Source organism: Lynx rufus, unplaced genomic scaffold (genome assembly GCF_022079265.1).
Source record: "Lynx rufus isolate CCGP_SWC_20201006 ecotype Redwood Valley unplaced genomic scaffold, mLynRuf1.p SCAF_11, whole genome shotgun sequence".
Lineage (NCBI taxonomy): Eukaryota > Metazoa > Chordata > Mammalia > Carnivora > Felidae > Lynx > Lynx rufus.
Genome location: NW_025814825.1, coordinates 18343575 through 18366881, shown reverse-complemented (window position 1 = coordinate 18366881; position 23307 = coordinate 18343575). Strand labels below are relative to the sequence as shown.

The following is a 23307-nucleotide window of genomic DNA, read 5'->3' as shown; positions in this document are numbered from 1 at the left end:
CATTATTCTCCTCTATTCATTAAAGCTGATCCCAGAAGAACCTCTATTTGAGGAAAGAAAAAAACATAAAGCTTTTTAAGACTAATTTAGGTTATTCGGTATTTCTGAATGTGGTCCAACTGCAAGCACATCTTATTTAAAAAATTAGAATTATGGGTTTAAAAATAATTATGAGACAATATTCATCTGAATTAAGCTTGACTAGGCATCATGCCATAACTTAGCTTTCCAAGGCAAGAAGGAGAGAAAACTGTCCCTGGAGAAGGCACTCTTGGTTTCCCAGGACCTGTGATTTCTTTCTGACTGCCTGCTGGTTCCAGGCGTAACCTTTCTACCTGCTAGTGATGTTGGGCTCAGTTTGGGCAAATACCTTAAGCAAGCCAGAAGATAGAGGCTACAGGATGCGCTCACACAGTGCCGAATTGTCTGTATGGTCTTCAGTTTCAGCCGGATTTCTGTAATTCATCTCTTTAGAAATCTCACTTGACTTCTGATCCTAATTAGAGAGATTACAGAAGATTGTTGTCACTAAGAGATGATGAAACTGTTTACAGTAGATTTTTTTTCCTAGAACTACAAAATACTCTATCAACAATTTATAAAAATCCAAATTTATAAAATTATTTATGTGTCTACCTGTCAGACATTCAGAATAGTCCAGGCAAGACCAGCTCTATAATTAGCAAGCCCACCTTTTCATACATTATTAAGAATTTCAAAATGATGACAGCAGAGCTTTAAGCCAAGTGAGGGGCTCTCTTGAGCCTGGACCCTGGGTGACTGCACAGGCCACACACCCATGAAGCCAGCCCTTCATACCAATAAAACCAATAAAGTTGATTTTAAGCAACAAAGAACTTCACCCCTACACAACTGAAGGGGCCCACGGTAGCCACAGGGCGGGGTTAGGGGGCACATCTGGATCTGAGCTGCACAACTGTCTGTCTGTAGCACCACCAGGGAGTCAGTTCTTGGAAACTCAGATGAGAAATCAAAGTGGGTTGGCTTGAAATTTTTAAAAAGCCGTCTCTAATCTCCTTTGAAATGCAAACTGAAGTGTCTGGGAGAGAGTGGCTAAGGCATGTATGGATGCTACGGTCTGCCAGCAGCATTCCTTCTGAATTCCAGCCTGGGAAAAAAGGGTATCAAGAATCTAGTAACTGTCATTGTACTCATCACCAGCTTCATCCGTTGAGGGCCCAGAACCGTGAGAGGCACTTCAGCTCTAGCGTCTGATCTTTTGGGCAATAACGTGCACAAACCTGAAGCAGGACATATTTAACCAATCTACTGACAGTGACTTTTCAAATCATTAGTCAAATGCGTATCCAGTTATTCCAGGCCTGGTTTTCATTGTCTGGGACGAACAAGTTGCACAGTGAGGTCTTGAATTGAGTCGGGTTGCTCAGACCCAGTTGACAAAAATGTTACCTGTGATTCCTTTGCATTCTACCTCATGTATGAAAAACCAGGAGATTAGTCAAGAACCAAGGCAGTAACTAGAAGGAACTGAGAGGGTTGGCAGGAATGTAAATTGAGAAACTGAGGCCTCTCCAAGCAGCGGGAGCCAGAGGTAAGCTTCATCCCAGGCACTCGCTTACAAGCAGCATGCCGACGTTTACACACACACCTCCTCAGATGTCCATGATCTCCTTTTTCTAGCCCCCAAATTGCCATTTAATCATGTGTCCAAACATCCCCTGAATATTGTCCTTCATAAGTCAACTCCTGCTGCTTCCTGCTTCATTTGTTAAAAGAGTGATGTTTTGATTCATCGCAGGCATTCCTGAACAGATAGGGATGTTGCAGACATGGCCTCACGGCTGCCTCCTGCTAATCAGCAGCAGAAACACATGATGAGAGGGAGTAATTACGCTTGTGGGTGGATGCCTCTAGGAAGACGACCGCAAAATAAGAACTGTGTTTTTCAGAATGGTACCAGCTTGCCGGTCACACACAGACGAGAAAGATGAAAGGAAGCCTCTTTGTATTTAGAGCTAAAACTGGCACGCTAGCATTCAGGCTTCTTTTCCACAGCTACATACTCTTCCCATCCCTCACCCCCAATGCGAGTTCTACCTGGACCTTCCCTAGACAGAAAAGATAAGTCATGAACTAAGAGTCTGACTGCTTGGATCCAGAGCCCAGAACCACCATGTACTGGCTGTGTAACCTTAACCTCTCTGTGCCTCAGTTTCCCTATCTTTAAAATTGGGATCATAACAGTACTACCTTGGCTCAGTTGGTTAAGCGGCCGGTTTCAGCTCAGGTCATGATCTCACGGTTTGTGGGTTCGAGGCCTGGGTTGGGCTCTGTGCTGACAGCTCAGAGCCTGGAGCCTGCTTCGGATTCTGTGTCTTCCTTTCTCTCTCTGCCCCTCCCCCACTCACGCCCTATCTTTCTGTGTCAAAAATAAATAAATATCAAAAAAAAAAAATAATAGTACCTTCCTCACAGAATTGTTGAGATAATTAAATGAGTTAAGATTGTAAAGTGACTGGTGCCGTGCTTTGCACATGACAAGCTCTATATGCATTCATTGTTGCTAATCGATGCCTTCACTGGGCACTTAACTAAATGCCAGGCACTATTTTGATGCTGAGGATTCAGTAGTGAAGAAGAAAGAGGAAGACCCTGCCCTCCTGTTGTTAGAACTTTCATTCTGGTGGGGGATAACTATGTAAGTGACAGCAGCTATCGTTATTGCTAGTAGTAGTAAATGAATACTATGAAATGGGCAAGACTGATTTGAAGAACATAAAATAGTTTGCATGGGTGTAGAGACCTGTGTTAGCAACCATGGTCAGAGCAAAGCTATCTTAACAGAAAACTTGGAAGCTGACACCAAAAAAGCAGAAGAAGAAAGCGCCTGGGGGTGAGGGCGACTAGCTTTCCAAGGCAGAAGAAAGAACAGGGCAAAGGCTGAACAGTGGTGCTGAGCTGGGTTTGGTTTGTCTGAGAGAGTAGTTGAAGGCCATCGTGGTTGGAAGATAGTGGATACCGGGGAGGGACATACAATAAGCAGTCAGACAGGCGAAGCTGTCATCTGTACTGTGAGTATTCTGCGTCCAAAAGATCACACTCCGCAAGGTTCTAAGTCCGGGGTTAAACACTTCAGTCCTGGTTAGAGGATGCTTCTTCCTTCGGATGCCACTGGCATCCTCCTAAGGGCACTGCTTCCTGTGTGTTCTGGATGGAAGGACAAATCCATCACTGAATTGAGTCCTGAAGTAACCTCTGATTATTTTTCTGTCCAGTGTGCCATCCTAGTGCACTCATTTTAAGAGAAGAAAGAAAGAGAAACAGCACAATATTTTGGCACGAGTACCTGGACTGATGATATTTGGCTTGTAATGATGGGTCTATCACAGAAGTCTCAAAACAGCACATAGCAGGCAACACCCATCCCACAGACAGGTTCTGCATTTCCAAAAGGTTTTTAATGTTTAAATGGAATCTGCTGCCAATGTTTTAAAATTACAAGATTACACATAAAATATGGGTTTCCAGCTAATTTTGATTGGAGTCACAAAGCAGATTCCCAGATGCCCACAAAGCAGCAATTGGTTAGAGCTGAGTGATGGTCCCTTAGCTACAGCCCACACTATTCCCCATTGGATTCTACCAGGCCTGTTTTACTTGTGCCACTGGTCCCTGCCTGTCCATTCTGCCGAACCAGACTTACAGGCCTCCTGCTTCTAATTTTGTGAGCCCTCACGACTATCATCAGAGAGCATCCTTGGTCTTCTGGCCATTTGCCTGTCCTTTGAGTCAGGAGGTTGAACATGTGATGTCCATTTTCTTTGAACCCTCAACCTTTCTCAGACAGAAGTATACCACACTGTACCATCGTTATCAAAGGAGTGCTGAGAAGACAACCCCTTCTGGGGAGAAAAGAGGGCATCCTGTAATGAGAGCTGATGAATTCCACTGCACAGTCGCAGTGTTGTTGCTTTTTTAGAAAATAAGATTCCCTGAAGTTTCAGGTTTGTACATTCTACCTAACCCAGAAAAAAATACAGAGAAAGACATACCTACCAGTGTAAAGGGAAAGGGCAGAGGAGAACCAGAGGCCCCCTTTTCCAGTGTCCTATACATCCAACAAGCATTGCAGGCACAACAGAGGATGCCGTCGTATCGAGGGACCCCCACTGCTGAATCCCTCAGGAGCCACAGAAAAACTTCAGTATGAGCGTTTTATCCCATGTGTACCTCTGCTTTGCCCACTGCACCAATGCCCAGGGTGAGTGTTTGCATGTTCAATAAGCTAGTATTTCATAGAAAAGGCAAGGACATAGAGGAGAAACAGTGTGGCACCAGCCCATGAATTAGGACTTAGAGCTTCTGGTCCCAGCTCAGTAGCATCCTGTATCTGTCTTTTCCACTGTCTGGGGCTCAGTTGGGTCTAACTGTTAATGAGAATGATATTAACAGCCTCTTACCACATTCAAGGAATCAGTTAAGGACAAAGGTAGATGAAAATCTTTCACAGAGCTGACAAATATTTCTTAAGATCAAATGTAACTACAAAGAAGTAGATTATATATGTGTGTGTACATATCTATGCGTGTACGTATATGCATATGTGTATGTACTCACAGACACATATATGTTATGCTTCTGTATTCTATTATCTAATATCAGAGAGCTGGTCTCTGTTTGCCAGAAATTACCGAGCTTATGTTGGGAAGAATGAAGAATGTGACCATCTGGAAGATGGACCCACATGATTTACTCTCTGGGTTTTTTTTAATTATTACTTTGTAAAATTTATTTTGAGAGAAAGAGAGAACAAATAGGGGAAGGGCAGAGGGAATGCCAAGCAGGCTCTGCGCTGTCAGCGCTGAACCCGATGCAGGGCTCAACCCTACAAACTGAGATCATGACCTGAGCCAAAATCAAGAATCAGTTGCTTAACTGACTGAGCCACCCAGGCTCCCCAACACGATTTACTCTCTTAGTTGTACTTGCATTAAGGAGGGTGTTTTGGAGGGGACAAGTTCTCAGTCAGCCCAAGCTAATCCAGTGCCACGTTAACATAAACAGATTATTCCTCCATGGCCCTCTTCCTTACATTCCACCCTAAAGCCTCACTTCCTCTGCTCACTAGGTGAGAGACAGCCCGTGGGCCATCCTGAGGCAGACCAGCTAGCGCCAATGTCTGTGTAGCAAACGGTAGTGAGCTGTGTTGCACCTGGAACATACCACTGCTGTCACATCAGGCCAGGAAGGCCTGGGATTGGGGAAAAAAAAAAAATCAAATTGTTCTCATCCCTCATGAAAGAAAAATACTAAAAATAAAAATCTACACCATGCAAACTAGCAAATATAAAAAATGGCAGCTATGGCATGGAAAATGACAATTTTAGAGCAATTATAAACGAAAGGCAAAGTGCCATTAAAGTTAAGGCAATGTTATTAAAAGATGTGTTAATTTTCAGTTAAATTTTCTATAAAAGACCAATTAGTTTAACAGGCTTGACAGCATTAACTGTGAAACATAAGCTCTGGTAATTATACTTTAAAAAAATAAAAAGAGGAAGATGCTCCAGTGTGTTAGAAACACAGGCACAGAGGGGTGTCTGCAGAGCAGGCTAGGTGGCACTGTGGCCTCAGATTTCTCTGTGCAGTCAGGTCCTCTGCCCAGGGTTTCTCGGCTTCCTCGAGACCTGTTACTCCGTCTATATCTGAGAAAGGTCAAAGTTCTGAGGCCAAGGAGGTCATGCACGTGGTCCAGCTCTCTGATAGGAGAGTTTGAGAACACAGAAACATAGGGAGATGGAATTTTCTAAATCGCTTGCATTGCTAGTTGGTTGTTACTTTTATAAACTACCATTTTTTGAGTATTTGTTGTGCACTAAAAGTTACACAAAGTATCTCATTTAACACTGTAAGCTGGCTCATCCTGGGTTTTCTTGGATTCCGGTTACATGGATGAGGAACTCGAGGCATAGTAAAGTCAGGTAACTTTCCCATCGTCATAGCTGTTGAGTGGCGAATCAGGGATTTAAAGCCATACTAGCTGAATTCTGAAGTCAGGACCATGTTGTGTTACCTGGAAGAAAAGCTTTCCTGACTAAGGATGGAGTCCTGACCTTGGTAGTAGGAAGAGGGGCTCCCCTATTCCCTAGACTACATGTGTGTGTGTCTCTCTCTCCCTCTTTTTTTTTTAACGTTTAACCTTTATTTATTTTTGAGAGACAGAGAGAGAGAGAGAGAGCATGAGCAGAGGAGAAACAGAGAGACAGAGGGGGAGACACAGAATTCAAAGCAGGTGCCAGGCTCTGAGCTGTCAGCACAGAGCCTGACCCGGGACTCAAACTCACAGACTGCAAGATCATGACCTAAGCCAAAGTTGGACGCTTAACCGATTGAGCCACCCAGGCGCCCCTACATGGGTCTCTTGATTCCAAGCACAAGAAAGACCCTAACTTGGTTCCCATAGGCTTCCCAAAGCCCATGTGACACAGGAACAGCCATGGCCTCTGCCCATAGCATCCCTGAAGACTAGTCCGGCTAAGTCTGGAGGCTCTATACGGAAGTCCCTCACAAGGCTTCCAGCAGAAGTAAGATGAACACAGTCACAGAAAAGGCCAGCAGTACAGAAGCTTAGGAGGCAAAGGATCACACTTCCATACTGCAGTCCTCCCTCCAGAAGCTTGTGTTTCTTCAGTTCTAGTGTTTCTATTAATCCAGAAAAGAATTGTGCCTTCTGGGTCAAGGGAGTTGTACGGAAGTTTGCTGTAGCTGGCGCATCCTCCACAAGAATTGTCTGTGATAATTGGTATTTGAAGTCCTAGCATCTGGTTTGCCGTGTGGTGCTGAAACAGCCACTTTCTATGCAGAAAGCTCTGGATTTGGTGCTTAGCTGCAGACCGATGTTATGCTCTGTGAGTGATACCCCAACCACAGGAAGAAGTCTGTGCCTTCCATTATGACCAGCTGGATATCCTTTTTCAAGAAAAGCATGGTCTTTCCACCAAGTCATTCAGATCACAAAGAGACCTTGATGCATGCTTAGAACACACCCATACGCAGTGCTCGAAGTACTTCTCTGCAGGCTGATTATTGAGGCAGCAGAATAGGAGCAAGAGTGCTCTGCTGACAGACAGACGTCATTATTCTCTGTCATAGCCGGTATTGTTGCCCGCAGTGCTGCTTCTCGATGCCTGCATGGAAAAATCAAGGAGAGAGGTCTGGGATACAGAGCCAGGTCGGAGGGCAGAGATTTGTGTTCAGAGTTATGAGTGAACTCTGTGTTGTTTGGGCACCCATGAAACCCTGTGGCCTGCCCTGAAATTATACCTGTGTGATAGGAAATTTTGAAAGTGACACACTCTGAGCAGCATACAATTTTAGGTACAAACCAAGACCCAAGGATTAGTAGATGCTCAATAAATGTCAGTGACTGATTGATCTGAAGTTTGTGGTGTTTCAGTGTAACTGGTTTCAACACAGAAGGGGAAAGCCAAATCCTAAAGATTTAACAAAACAATAATCTTTCATGTTGACCTTCTAGACTTTGCAAAACGATTTATAGTGGTTTTTGTTTAAAAATCATTGACTGTTTTCATTAGAAATGTTATTCATACTCAGTGTGGGGTATTTTGAAAGCACAAGAAATATATAAAGAATATATATAAATATATATAAATATATAAAGTGAACCATATTTTCAACACCCAAAGATAAGCATGATTAATACTTTGGTGTATTTCCAGGGTGCCTGGGTGCCTCAGTCAGTTAAGCCTCTGACCTCAGCTCAGGTCACGACCTCACAGCTCATGGATTTGAGGCTGCATCGGGCTCTGTGCTGACAGCTCAGAGCCTGGAGCCTGCTTCGGATTCTGTGTCTCCCTCTCTCTCTGCCCCTCCCCTGATCATGCTCTGTCTCTCTGTCTCTGTCTCTGTCTCTCTCTCTCAAAAATGAATAAACATTAAAAATTTTTTTAAATATTTTGGTATATTTCCTCCCAGATGGATAGACAAGTATGGAATCATTCAGTTTTATTATGTTGGTTTTTTTCCCTTTTATTTTCACAGTAACTATTTTTTTTAATTTTTATTTATTGAGAGAGAGACTGAGCGAGCATGAGCAGGGTAGAGGGGTACAGAGAGAGGGAGAGAGAGAATCCCAAGCAGGCTCCATGCCCAGAGGAGCCCAATGTGGGACTTGATCCCATGACTGTGAAATCATGACTTGAGCCGAAATCAAGAGTCAGACCCTTAAGTGACTGAGCCACAAAGGCGCCCCCACAGTTAGTATTTTATCCAGAGCATTGAATCATGTCGTCTTATTGGGTATCATGATTTGCAAAGCCTTCCTAGGATTTCATGAGATTCTAACATATAGCTATTCCAGAATCTATTTAACCATTACCTATTTATTGTGGGGCATTTCACTTAACATTTTTGTTGTTGTAATAATAATTAACCCTGTGATAAACATTATTGTACATAATCTTTGAACAAGAAGCAGTTTATTATCTTGAGGCAAACTTTCTGAGTTTTTAACAAATATGAACATTTAAAGCTCTTGATGCTTTTAATATTGCCAGGTTATCTCCTATTAATTTGCACTACCATAACTGTTACATAAATGCCATCCTATGCACTCTAGTGGACACTATCATTTTCTCTTTTAACTGCGTTTATGATAGTTTTGAAGTATATAAACTTCTAATTTGTATGTAGTCATGTAAATGCATATTTTCTTTTGTGAATTATTCTATACTGGTTTTTTTTTTTTTTGCTTTATTTTGTTTTGTTTTATTCTTTTCTATAGTTTTTATGCTGAAAAAGTGCTTGCCAAACAAGCGAACTCTCAGGTATCCTGAGATCAGTTCAGTATTCAGCTATATTTTCATCAGGTTGTTTGTGGCTGTGTTTTTTTGCCTTCAACTATTTTATAAACATTTGCTTCCTTTCTTTTGCCTAGTTTCATTGAGATATAATTGACTTTTAACACTATGTACATTTAAGGATACAGTGCAATGATCCAATGTATGTATTATACTGAGAAATGATTACCACAATAGGGTTAGTGGACACATCCATTATCTCACATAGCTACATTTGTGTGTGTATGTGTGTGAGAACTTTTAAAATCTACTCTTAGCAACTTTTAAATATGTAGTACAGTATTGTTAACTGTAGTCACCCTGCTGTACATTACATCCTTAGAACTTATTCACCTTGTAACTGGAAGTTTGTATCCTTTGACCACCATCCCCACATCCAGCCCCTGGCAACCACCAATCTGTTCTCTGTTTCTGTGAGATAGTTGCTTATTTATTTATTTATTTATTTCCACATATAAGTGAGATTATACTATATTTGTATTTCTCTTTTGGACTTATTTTACTTAACATAACGCTCTCAGGATTCATCCATGTTGTTGCAGTTGGCAGGATTTCATTCTTTTTGTGGCTGGGTATTATTCCATTGTGTATATATATATATATATATATATATACCACATTTTCTTTATCCACTCGTCTGCCAATGGGCGCTTAGGTTGTCTCCATGTCTTGGCTATTGTAAAAAGTTCTGCAGTGAACATGGGAGTGCAGATGTATCTTTAAGATAGTGATTTTTCATCCTTCAGGTATATACCAAGAAGGGGAATTGCGGGATCATATGGTAGTTCTATTTGTAAGTTTTGAAGAACAATCATGCTGTTTTCCATAGTGGCTGCACCAATTTACGTTCCCACCAACAGTGTACAGGGGGTTCCTTTTCTCCTCATTCTCATCAACACATGTGTCATTTCTTGATTTTTTGACAACAGTAATTCTAGCAGGTGTCAGGAGACAGCTCATTGTGGTCTTGATTTGCATTTGCCTGATGATTAGTGATGTTGAACACCTTTTCATGTATCTGGTGGTCATTTGAATGTCTTCTTTGAAAAAATGTCTATTCAGTTCCTTTGTCCATTTTGTGTAGGATGTTTTTTGTGGTTTATTTTTGCTATTGAGTTATATGAATTCATTCGTTCATTTCCTTTTTTTAGAAATTTAATATAAATATAAATACATTTTCATAGTCAAAACTATATAGAATAAATAAAATTACAGGAAAAAATTGAAGTCAATCAGAATTCTATCACCCATAATTAATTACCAAGTAAAACTTGAGAATACAATTAATTTTACATAAATAAGCCTTTATCTGTTGAGGTCTACACTTTTAATGTGAATTTTAGATCATGGCATTTTTTTTGGATACTGCTTTTATGAATATTTTGCTATTATATCATATAATTGTTACTGTGCCATTAAATATTCTCTGAAAACATAATATTAATATCTGGACAATATAACTAATGTAAATGTATTGTGACTTATTTAATCATTACCATATTGTTGAAGAATCTTTTCCAGATAGCCAGTTGCCCCTAAATCATTTGTTGAAGAAACATTTTTTCCCTTTAGTATATAATGCTTTCCTTATCATATTAAACAACAGATTAGCAAACTTTTTTTTGTAAAGAGCCAGATGGTGAATATTTTAGGCTTTTGAGAGCCATACATACTCTGTAAGTACTTGACTTCTGTCATTATTGCACAAAAGCCTACTTGTAAACAAATGGGCATGTCTGGGTCCCAACAAAGCTTTATTTAAAAAAAAAAACAACAACAACAGGGGACAGACTAGATTTGGCCCACAGATTTGCCAACTCCTGTATGAAGGTTGTATAACTACTAGACTCTTGTTCTCACTAATCCATTCTGGTTGATTGATCTTCTCGTTTTTAATATTGTCTACAGTGTTTAATTATGAAATATTTAATATTTATTTTAACACTTGGGAGGACAACTTCATAAACTGTTTCCAGAGGAAATTTAGCATATTCATATCAAGTTTTTAAAAAACCCAGTTGAATCTATGATTAGGCATATATCAAACTTAAAAATTTTACTAGAGGGGCGCCCTGGTGGCTCAGTCAGTTAAGCGTCTGACACTTGATTTCAGCTTCAATCATGATCTCACGGTTCCTGGGACTGAGCACAGCCTCAGGCTCTGGACTGACAATGTGGAGTCTGTTTGGGATTCTCTCTCTCTCTCCCTCTCTCTTTGCATCCCTCCTCAAAATAAATAAAGACACTTTAAAATAACTTACTAGAGAAAATATGACATTATAACATCCAGTTTACATGTTAAGGAACATGGTCTTTTTCTCTATTTTTCTCTTTTTCCTAATAATCTTATCTGTTGGTAGATGATCATTACTTTGCTTCCTGTTGAACAATAGTGGCTGTTCTTCTTACTCATGACCAGTAACTGTGACATTAAAGAGAGCTTCTGGAATAGGAGAGTTAATTCTCAAACGTATATGACACTATATTCTCTTTCTTATTTCTAATTTTATTTTTTAGTTATATTTGTCATAGGCTTGCTTATTTTATTTTTTCCAAGAATTATTTCTGGTATTTATCAATTTAATAAATATCCTCCTGCAGTTTCATTAATTGATGCCTTTTCATTTCATCCTTCTGCTTTTCTAAGATAAAAAAGAACAATAAAAGACAATTCTTTTAATGCTTAGCATTATTTATTATGATTCTTTTGTATTTAATAATAAAATCATTTAAGGCTCTGAATTTGTTTCTGCAGCTTCGGCCTCAGTCTATGACATTTTTACATACCATTTTCAAATATTTAATTTTTAATACTCTATATTCTAAGTTTGATTTCCATCTTGACCTATAGTTAGGTTTTAGAATACTTTTCTTTTAAACTTGGAGATGCTGGAATAGTTACTCTTATTTCTATTATTATCTTAATTTTTTTAAATGTAGACCCTACAGCTCATACTTTATTTGTATATACTGAGATTTTATACTTTGAGCTGTGGATCTTTTTTTTTTTTTTTTTTTTTTGGTAATTATTGTTTGGGACCTATCTAAAAATGTCACAAAGTTTAGCACAAATCTACTAAATCACTTGCATTATATCCTTAATTTTCTTATATTTTGGTTTGAGCTTTGGAAGCTAGAAACAGTGATATTTTACATACCACCCTTAGTCCACATTTATTTTACTCTAATTGCTAATTAGTTTTGCTTTCTCTATTTCAGTTATATTATTTTGTCCATAAATAGGTAATATCTTTGTTGTAAATTTTAACTCTCAATGTAAAGTTAACTTGCTTAATGTAACATTTAACATTTTACTCTTGAAATACAGTTTTCAATGGCTGTTTTATTTTGTTTTTTCATGTTTTTTTATGAAGATATCAGAGTTTGATTTTCATTTTGGCTTTTGAACAAGTCTGAGAATCTTTGTAATTCAACCAAATCACTTAGTTCGTATCTGTTTAGTTATTAACATATAATGCTATAGTTTTGCATTATGCTTTACACGTGCCTCTGTAATTGTGTCTTTTATTATCCATCTTTGGGTATATGGACTATATTTTTGTATGCTCATTGACTCTAGTGGTATGTGAACTATCTATATTCTATTTTTGATTCTAGTTAGTGGTTACGAGGCATTCTATAAATATGTGTGAAAGTATATTTTCTAAGCATTATTGTCTAGAAAAATTTAATTCTTGATTCTTCCTTCTATAAGATTAAGGAATTCACATGCCTTTATATCCATCCTCCTCTCTCCTACCTCATTTTGTGGACTTTTAAAAATTAATGAATGTTACTGTATTAACAGATAATTTTATGTCATTTTTTTCCCTCAAGGATTACTTTTGACATTTGCATTTAGTTTAGTAATAAAAAACACAACCATTTATTAAATTCCACATTTCAATACATTTCACCAGTACTTTTAAAACAAATTTGCTCATTTTTTAATTTCTAAAAGTTTAAAATGATCTTAAAGGATGCAATTTTTTTTTCTGAGTTTTTTTTTTTTTAATGTTTATTTATTTTTCAGAGGCAGAGACACAGACAGAGTGTGAGCGTGAGCTGGGGAGGGCAGAGAGAGAGGGAGACACAGAATCTGAAGCAGGCTCCAGGTTCTGAGCTGTTAGCACAGAGCCCGATGCAGGGCTCAAACCCACAAACTGTGGGATCATGACCTGAGCCAAAGTCAGATGCTCAACCAACTGAGCCACGCAGGCGCCCTTTTTCTGAGTGTTTTTTTTTTTTTAATGAAGTAAATCAATAAATGCTTAGGTACTCAGAGATTCAAAATATTTTTTTTTCAAAAATATTTTTATTGCCTTCACAAATGATTGATGATTTAGCTGTATGTAGAATTCTTGGAATAAATGTGTCTTTTGAAATCTCAGTTGGCATCGTTCTTAAGTTTTCTAGAGAAGTCTCTGGCTAACCTGATCTTGTACTTTTTATTTTTGTACAGCATTGTGTTAGGTTACTTTATTTATTTATTTAATATATGTTTTTTAGATGTTTATTTATTTAATTTGAGAGAGAAAGCAGGCAAGAGCTGGGGAGGGGCAGAGAGAGAAGGAGAGAGAGAATCCCGAGCAGGCTCCACACTCAGTGCAGAGCCTGATATGGGACTTGATCCCACGACCCTGGGATCATGACATGAGCCAAAATCAAAAGTCGGACACTTAACCAACTGAGCCACTGAGATGCCCTTCTTCATTTCATATTTTAAATTTAAATATTTGCCTAGTACAGATTTAGGTGTTAACCACTCTTACTTGGTGAGCCATTTCAATCCACATCCTCAGTTCATTCTTCAGCTCAGGACAGGTTGTTTTCAACTGTTTCCTTGCTTGCTTACTCATTTTTACCTGCTTGAATTTTGTTTACAACATTAAGTTGTGAACACTTGCTATTTATCAATTTGATGTCTGTTGTCTTTCCTCAGTATCTACCAGCATTCTCATAGAGACAGACAGATGGAAGGAAGAAGGAAGGGAGGGATGGAGGGAGGGAGAAAGGATGAAAGAGAGTTTCTACATGTGGTTTTGGCCAACTTCTTAGTTTTACTTCCACATCACTGACTATGTGATTTTAGTTCTACAACATACTGTGTATTTTTTGTTGTTGTTTTGGCAAGAACACTTCACATGAGATCTACCCACTTAAATTTTTCAGTGTATCATATAGTACTGTTAATTACTATTTCTTAATGGATAAAAATCTGGCCATTACAAGTTTAGTTTACCTTTTAGCTGTTTCTCTTGTTTTAGGACCTTTGCTGAGATATGATTAATAATCCTGCAATTCTCCCACTTAAAGTGTGTAATTCTGTGATTTTTAGTATAATCACAAGTATGTACAATCATCACCACAGTCAATTTTAGAACATTTTCATTGTCTCAAAAAACAAACAACAACAACAACAACAACAGCAACAAAAAACCCAAAAAACCTCCATACCCTTTAGCAACCGCCCGTAAACCTCTGTCTCCCTCCCTCAGCACCAAGCAACCATTCATTACTCTATTGCCTATATTTCTTGATTTGGCTCTTCTACATATTTCATATAAATGGAATCATACAGTATGTAGTCTTTTGTGATTTTCTTTCACTTAACATAATGTTTTCAAGGTTCATCCATGTTGGAACATGTTTAGTACTTTGTACCTTTTTATGGTATGAATAATATTCATATAACTGAATGATACGCATGGATATCAGACATTTTACTTCTGCATTTATGAGGTGATAGACATTTGGACTATTGCCATTTTGGGACTGTTGTGAATAATGCTGCTGTAAACATCTGTATACAAGTTTTCATATGGACATATATTTTTTTAGTTTTTCTTGGGTATATACACAGAAGTAGAATTACTGAGCTATATATAACTCTGTTTAACCATATGAGGAACTGTGAAACTGTTTCTCAAAGTGGCTGTATCACTTTATATTCCCACCAGTAGAGTGTTGGTGTTCCGATTTCTCCCCATCCTCAGTCTTTTTTATTATAGCCATCCTAGTGGGTGTGAAGAGATAGCTCATGGTGGTTTTGATTTGCATTTCCCTGATGACTAGTGATGTCTTTTCATTCATTTTGTTGGCCATTTGTATCTCTTTTTTTTCAGAAATGTTTGAGTCTTTTATCCATTTTTTTTTAATTGGGTTGTCTTTATATTGTTGGGTTGTAAGATTGTATATATATTCTGGATACTAGGCCTTATCAGATATATGACTTGCAAATATTTTCTGTCATTCTGCAGGTTTCGTGGGTTTCTTTCACTTTCTGGATAGTGTACTTTATTGCACAAAAAAGTTTTAATTTCGATGAAGTTCAATTTATTTATTTATTTATTTTTGGTTGCCTTAACTTTGAGTATCATATTTAAGAATCCATTTTCAAATCAAAAGTCATGACAATTAATCCTATGTTTTCTTCTAAGTGTTTCATAGTTTTAGCTCTTAAATTCAAGTCTTTGATCCATTTTGAATTAATTTTTATATATAGTATGAGGTAGGAGTCCAACTTTATTCTTCTGAATGTGGAAGCCCAGGTGTTGTAGCACCATTTACTTAAGAGACTATGTTCTTTCTCTATGGAATAGACTTGGCACCCTTGCTGAAGTTAATTGACAAAAGCATATGAATTTCTTCCTGGACATTCTTTAATCCCATGTCTGTCCTTCTGTCAATATTACACTATCTTGATTATAGTAGGCTTCTAGTGTATTTTGAAATTAGGAAGTTTGAGTCCTCCAACTTTTCCTTTTTTTATATTGTTTGGTCATTTTGAGTGCTTGAAATTTCATGTGAATCTTAGAATCAACTTTTCTGTCTCTATAGAAATGGTTTTGGGGATTTTGCCAGAGATTGTACTGAATCTGTAGATTGTTTGGAGGAATACTACTGTCTTAATAATATTAAGATTTCCAATCCATAAACATGGGATGCCTTTATATTTATTCAGATTTTCTTTAATTTCTTTCAACACTATTTTGTAGTTTTCATTGTACTAGTCTTGCACCTCCTTGGTTAAATTTATTCCTAAGTACTTATTCTTTATGATGCTAATATATGTGGAATATCTTAATTTTATTCTTGTATTGTTCATTGCAAGCATATAGATATACAAATGATTTTTTTTGTATATTGATTTTGTACTTGGAAACTTGCTGAACACATTTATTACCTATGATTGAATTTTAATAGATAGATACCTTAGAATTTTCTGTATATAACATCATGTTCTCTGTAAACAGAAACATTTTGGATATGGATACCTTATTTTTTTCTAGCCTTGGCTAGAGCCCCCAGTGCTCTGTTGAATAGAGGTGGTGAGAGTTGACTTCCTTGTCTTGTTCCTGATCTTAAGAAGGGTATTGGATTCTTTTAATCATCTCTAATCATATCCATTTTAATTTAAATATCTTACATAAAAAAGTGATTGGGTAAGTTGTATGAAGTCAGCTTTCTTATAATCTGATCTTTTACTTCTTATAGAAACCATATTTAAGAAAAAATGATTTTGATTCCAAAACAGATGCTTTGATCTTTTCCTATTACTTCTTCCACTAACAATTTAATCAGTCAAAATGATGCTTTTCCTTTATATCTTAAATGTTATGGTTCCTTTTTTAAAAATATGTATACTGGCTCTTTTTATTTCTATCTTTGAGCAAGGAGAGATCTGTTTTTCAGTATTTGAGGTCTTGACTGTTCTGCTTCCCACCTCGCTAGTTGTTAGATTCCTCCTCTTGGTCTTGATCTAAAAGGGTGATTATGGGGCGCCTGGGTGGCGCAGTCGGTTAAGCGTCCGACTTCAGCCAGGTCGCGATCTCGCGGTCCGTGAGTTCGAGCCCCGCGTCGGGCTCTGGGCTGATGGCTCAGAGCCTGGAGCCTGTTTCCAATTCTGTGTCTCCCTCTCTCTCTGCCCCTCCCCCGTTCATGCTTTGTCTCTCTGTGTCCCAAAAATAAATAAAAATGTTGAAAAGAAGAAAAAAAAAATTAAAAAAAATAAATAAAAGGGTGATTATAGTGCAGAGACCCTTGTCAAAGTTCTTTGCTCAGCACTCACTCATTTAATGTGCCACAGGGTTAAGTAGGGGTCTTCTGCTTCTCATGGTGGGTTATATGACTGTAGGGCTGTGGATTTACCTCCGAAAACTTCGGACATGTTTGTGGATTTTCCCCAAGGTGACCCCTACTAGAACACAACTCTAGTGGCTCTTCCCATTGCTGCTGTCCCCTCCCAGGATTCAGCACCCTGGTGACATTTGCTGTGCCACTGCTGAGTCCAAATAGGGTCTTAGAATGGGGGGAGATTAAGAAGTGCAGATTCAGGGGGGTGCCTGGGTGGCTCAGTCGGTTAAGCACTCAACTTCAGCTCAGGTCATGATTTCGTGGTTCGTGGGTTCGAGCCCCACACCGGGCTCTGTGCTGACAGCTCAGAGCCCGGAGCTTGTTTCATATTTTGTGTCTCCCTCTCTCTCTGCCTCTCCCCCACTCATGTTCTGTCTCTCTCTCTGTCAAAAATAAATAAACATTAAAAAAATTAAAAAAAAAAAAAGAAGTGCAGATTCAGGGATGATGTAAACAGCCTTGGTTTGCCTACCTCTCACCTCAAGTGTAAACGATTTTTAAAAGGGAAGGTTGAGGATGAGCTGACTGTCCCTCTCACCAGCAAAAGCTGCAAGTCTCTAATATTAGGCCAGAAGTATTTATCAGGGCTTCCGGTGCACCAAGCACTTTTCTATGTGCCTCACATGTATTAGTTATATTATCCTCATAACCACTCCATTATTACATTTCATAGATCATGAAACTGAAGAACAAAAATGACAAATAACTTTCCAGGGTCACGCAGCTACTAAGTGGTGAAGCCCAGCATTAAACCCACCGCCTGGCTCTTATCTCTTGACCACACCAGCAACATTTCCTCCTGTACCTGCCCTGGTTCTGCTTCTGTGTCCCTGGGGCCCATCTAAGCTTTAGTAGAGGATACATTCATTCTCTTCAGGGTCTGACTCCTTCTGAGTAACATTCCTAGTTTCCTTTGCTGTTAGAATTTTCTATCACTTTGGGTGTTTTGCAAGTATTTCAGTAAGGAAAGTGAATCTTGCCCCATGAATGGCTATCATCTGAACTCAGAAGTCCTCATGGAATTTTTTGCATATGTGCTTGACCCTAATGTCTGTGTTTATTTTATGGATGAGAAAATCAAAGCCTAGAATGGTTAGTCCACCTCCCCCAAGCCATAGAACTAGTGATGGCCAAGCAGGATGGGAAATTGTCCTTCTCTGGCTTGTTCCCCACTGTGTTTTGCCAGGTAAACCGAGAAATCACTGAAATGAAATTTAGCTATCTTTCCTAACCCATTTCCAAAGGTCCACATGCCCTCAGAAGACACAGGCAAACTTTGCTTTGATTTCACTTCAGCCTGCTTGATTTCTTCTTATCTTGGAAAATGGAATGCAGACCCTCACTTGAGACTTTTCTCAAATTAGGCTGGGTGACATATGTCTTTTTGAGCTCTTTGATTTGACCCCCTATTAATGTTTTTAAACCCTAATTGTTTTGTTCCTGACAGATCTGTTATGTTTCATGTGTGAGAGAAATGTACACATAGAAGGAAACTTCTGTCATATTCTGTATTTGCCTCAGACTATTGAGATTATTAAAAACAAAACAAAACAACCAAAGTGCACACACGAGGGCATCTTCCTCCTTGCAATTTTATCTGGCATATTTAATTGATAGAGACTTCTGGGTTAGATTGTTATCAAAGGTTGTAGTAAATTGTTGAGCGTGTGGCCTTAATGATGCTCTCGGCATCTCCTTCCAACACACAAAGAAGTTTTGCCACATTGGGGAAGGCGGCTTCCTGGCATAGGGTGACAGGACCTCGGAGGAGTCTTCCTTGGGTTAGCAGCCTGTGCAAGCTGCATTTGTGTCCCAGGTCCAAAGTCCCTTAGTAGACACGTGGGACTCGAGGAAGGGGAAGCAGTATTTGCATCCCTACTGACACCAATTATGGTAAACACCAACTGTTTAGACATCAGCCCTTTAATAAAAGTTCCCTGAAGTGGTTTTTGAAAGTCAAGCTCTCATGGCAGAACCAAGTAAGAGAGAAAAGAATGGAATAATTGGAGGCTGCTGTCTTTTCACTTCCCACATAAAATTATTTGAAGAGACAGGCCAGAACTTTAAACAGGAGATACCAAGAAAAGTTGTAATTTGGATGTCTGTTGTCGTGACTTTAGGGTGTTTGCTTAAAGGAATTTTTTTCTCCCCTACCCCCCAACTCTCTCCCCAGACATACTTCAATGACAATATCCTTACACTAATCCGGACGCTGGTGACTGGAGGAGCCACGCCAGAGCTCGAGGCTCTGATTGCCGAGGAGAATGCACTTCGAGGGGGCTATAGCACCCCCCAGACGCTGGCCAACAGGGACCGTTGCCGCGTGGCCCAGTTAGCGCTGCTGGATGGGCCCTTTGCGGACCTGGGGGTAAGTTCATGATGCAGAGGTCACCTGAGCCCACTGACTGGGAATGGCTTGGCCAGAGTGAACTGGGTGCCAGGGTGAGGAGCCAGGCACCTGTCTTTTCTGTCTTCTGTGGTGATTCACTAGAGGTGATGTGTATGGTGTGCTGTGTTTTACATGCAGTCCATCTTTATTCCCACGGCAATCCTTCGACATAGGTTCTACTCTCAGACATTCTAAGGAAACTGAGGCTCAGAGAGACGGAAGACTGGCCCTATCAGGAATTTGCACCAGGAACCCTGGCTTCAGAGCCTGTGGGCTTTACTCACTCCCCTAGGTATCTTCTACCACGAGCTAGGAGGCATCAGGTGATTCCAGCATGTGACCGAGTCTGGGACCCCTTTCCACAGGGTCTTAGCCTCCCTCAGGGCCACTTCACTCCCAAGGCACATTAATAGCCCATGAGGAGCTTTTCAAAACCACTGATGGCCATGTCCAGTTCCCAGGATTCTGAGTTTTTGTATCTGGGTATATGCCAGGCATTGGAGGTTTTTAAAACACCACCAGTAATTATGTGCATCTCGAGCCACTGGCCAAACAAATGGCATCTCATGTGGACCATTTAATGTCTCTAATTCCAGACCTAGGTCTTTGCATCTCTGAGGCTGCACCCAGTTAATCTCCCCCACGCCCTCCCTGCCGCAGAGGGGATGACCAGTGCCTCCCTTTGGGCTCCACACACCAACTGGGTTCTCACACTTGGGCAGAAGTATGCAGTCTTGACCCTTATTCACAGCCCTATACTGCATCCATGGATGGGTTCAAGGGGTGGAGCCACAAGTCTTGGCAACCAATACATTTATTGCACAAACAATAGCGTCGCCCAAGGAAAGGGTCACTTTTTCTATTTCTTCTGAAACTATGATGCTGACTTGCACCATATTTTAGTATGGTTATGGATAAGGACCTATGTTAGACTGGGCTTTTTGGAAAGGCAGCTTCCGTAGCTCGTGGCTCCTTTCATCTATCACCGACTTACTGATACACTTTAAAAGGATAAAGACTTTAAATGACGGTAAGATATGGCCCCATTTGTGTTCTGTAATATGATGCCCATTTGGAAATTCCAACGACAAGAAGGACAAAGGCAGCCACTTTATTCCCAGCGATGTCATTCTTCAGTGCCCTTCCTACACTCACACCCACCTGAAGCCACCTGGCTGTGTGAAGCCAGCATTTCCAAGTGAGTGGAGTTGCTTTCACATTCCATGTCGGGCCCCAGACCCTCTGGGAGGTGACTGTGAACTGATTAGGACTGTGAATCCCACTTATTCAACCTGCAGCTCTCCACCTCCTGGGGAAACACATTCTCTTCCACCCGCGCCATCTCTGAGGTCTGTAAATTGTGCTTTTCACACAGTCTTTTCCCTGAAAGAGTCTTTCACCGTAGCACCTGGTGGGGTCTTTTCTCCTCGTGGTGATTTTAATTATCACTCGAGCAGTTTTGACAACACGGTCAGATCACAGTGATTACAGCTGAGCTGGGGCTAGACATAATCGCCATTTTGCCCAGCTGGTTTCTTCTCTGCCAAACATGCATCTGAGAGCTTTGAGCCTTACACAATCACTAAGAATGAGGGAGAGGCCCATTCTCTCTAGGGCTCTCATTGCTACAGATGGAAAACTGGAGAGAACCGGAGGAGAACCCCATCATTATCTGATCCCCCAAAATTACCAGTATTGGATGTAGGCTCTTAATCACATTGACTTCTTTAGCCTCAGTCCCTTGGGACAGACCCTCCAACTGAGGAGACACCAACACAAGCTTTCACGAAAAGGCTCTGTTCCCCCTGGACCTCTACTTCCAGGCAAATGAAAATGTTTCTCTCTGTTCTTTCCTTGTCTCCCAGGATGGTGGTTGTTATGGTGATCTGTTCTGCAAAGCTCTGAAAACGTATAATATGCTTTGTTTTGGAATTTATCGGCTGAGAGATGCTCACCTCAGCACCCCCAGCCAATGCACGAAGAGGTGAGTATATTTCCACTCTCCTCTCCCACCCCGAATGCAGAGACAGAAATGCCCTGTCTTGTTTCCCACTGTGAAGGCAAAGGTCCAAGTACATGCTCTCAACATGCAAATGACTCTGCCCGCATTAAATCCAACACTGGGTTTGGAGGTTATGGGAGGCTTTTTTCTTTAATTCCTCATAGCAGATGTAAAGACATTATGGGAAGAATTCAAGTTTTATAGAATAGTTCCTGAATAGGAGCATCTCCTCCAAACTCTAGCTACTGGGATTATTCTGCCGGTACCTCATATAGAGATATTTCATATTGCTAGTGTTTAAGATAGATGTTTCCTTTGCCATATCTTAGATGCCTCTGCTTTTACTTAATATATTTTTAATTGACTCACTTTTTAAACTTTTATATATTTATTTCAAGAAATGTGTGTGTTATCACCTTAAGCAGAAAAATATAATAGTTTATGTGTGCTAGTTACATATTTTTAATTGCACTAAAATAAATTCATAGCAGCCCCAAATTAAAAGTATATCATAGAATTACCCAAATCTGTGCATTTGCATACTATATCTCAAGAAACAATGCTACAGAGATTAGTATTTCTCAGCTTTGCTTGCACGTTAGAATCACCAGGGGTGCTTTTTAAAAATATTCTGCTTTCCCTGATTTATCTGGTCTGGCTTGAAAGTGTAGATAATTTCTTAGTGCCCAGAGATTACAGTATATAGCCAGAGTTGCAGCTAATTGCTGTAGACTAGTGAGTTCTCAAAGTTTAGAGAGCAACAGAATCACCTACAAAGCTTGTTAAAACACAAATTGCTAGACCCCACTCCCCAGAATGTCTGACTCTGTAGGTCTGGAGTGAAGTTGCTTAAGAATTTGCATTTTAGGGACACCAGGGTAGCTCAGTTGTTTGAGAATCCGGCTCTTGATTTCAACTCAGGTCGTGATCCCAGAGTCATGGATCAAGCCCTGTGATGGGCTCCATACTGAGTGTGGAACCTGTTTATGATTCTCTCGATTTCTGACTGGTGTGAGGTGGTATCTGAATGTAGTTGTGATTTGTATTTCCCTGATGATGAACGATGCTGAGCATGTTTTCATGTGTCTGTACAAACGCAGAGGGAAGCAAACCATGAGAGACTCTTAAACACAGAGAGTAAACTGAGGCTTGATGGGGGTTGGGGGGTGGGAAAAATGGGTGATGGACACTGAGGAGGGCACTTGTTGGGATGAGCACTGGGTGTTGTATATAAGTGATATGTCACGGGAATCTATGCACACTGTATACACTGTATGTTAGCTCACTTGAGAATAAATTATACAATCTTAAGAAAATAATTTTAAAAATTAAAAATTAAATTAAAAAAGATTATATCTCCCTCTGCCCTTCCCTGTCTCCCTCTCAAAAAAAATAAATAAAAGAAGTTGCATTTTATTTATTTTCGAATGTTTACTTGTTTTGATAGACAGAGAGCATGCACAAGCAGGGGAAGGGCAGAAAGAGAGGGAGAGAGAGAGAGAGAGAGAATCCCAACAAGGCCCTGCACTGTCAGCACAGAGCCCGACACAGGGCCAGAACTCACAAACTGGGAGATCATGGCTGGAGCTGAAATCAGGAGTTGGACACTTAGCCCACTGAGCCATCCATGCACCCCCAAGAAAATGCATTTTAAGTGATGCCCCGGTGTTGCTGATATGTCTTGGCTTGAGGACCCACTTTGGGATCTCCTACTACTAGAGAGGAGGCGGTGGGGTTTTTTTGGTTGTTGTTTTGTTTTGTTTTGTTTTGTGTTAGCGGTGTCTGGTGTTAACTAGAGAAAGCTTGATGGGATTGAGAATAGTTAAAGCAGGACTAGCACAGAGGCAGGGAGGGATCTTACCTTCTCTCATTTAGAAAAAAATCCCCACCAAAACTGATTTGTAAAAGGTAAAGAGTGA

At 39.9% G+C, this 23307-nt stretch overlaps 1 protein-coding gene across 5 annotated transcripts in view; it reads left to right on the top strand.

Moving 5' to 3' along the window:
• Positions 1-23307, top strand: part of KCNMA1 (potassium calcium-activated channel subfamily M alpha 1) — a 731687-nt gene that overhangs the window by 697947 nt on the left and 10433 nt on the right. For all 5 annotated transcript variants that reach the window (XM_047073026.1, XM_047073024.1, XM_047073023.1 and 2 more), the window contains 2 exons: positions 19171-19365; positions 21252-21370. In XM_047073026.1, the coding sequence (XP_046928982.1) occupies positions 19171-19365; positions 21252-21370 (314 nt within the window). The remainder of the gene's footprint in view (positions 1-19170; positions 19366-21251; positions 21371-23307) is intronic.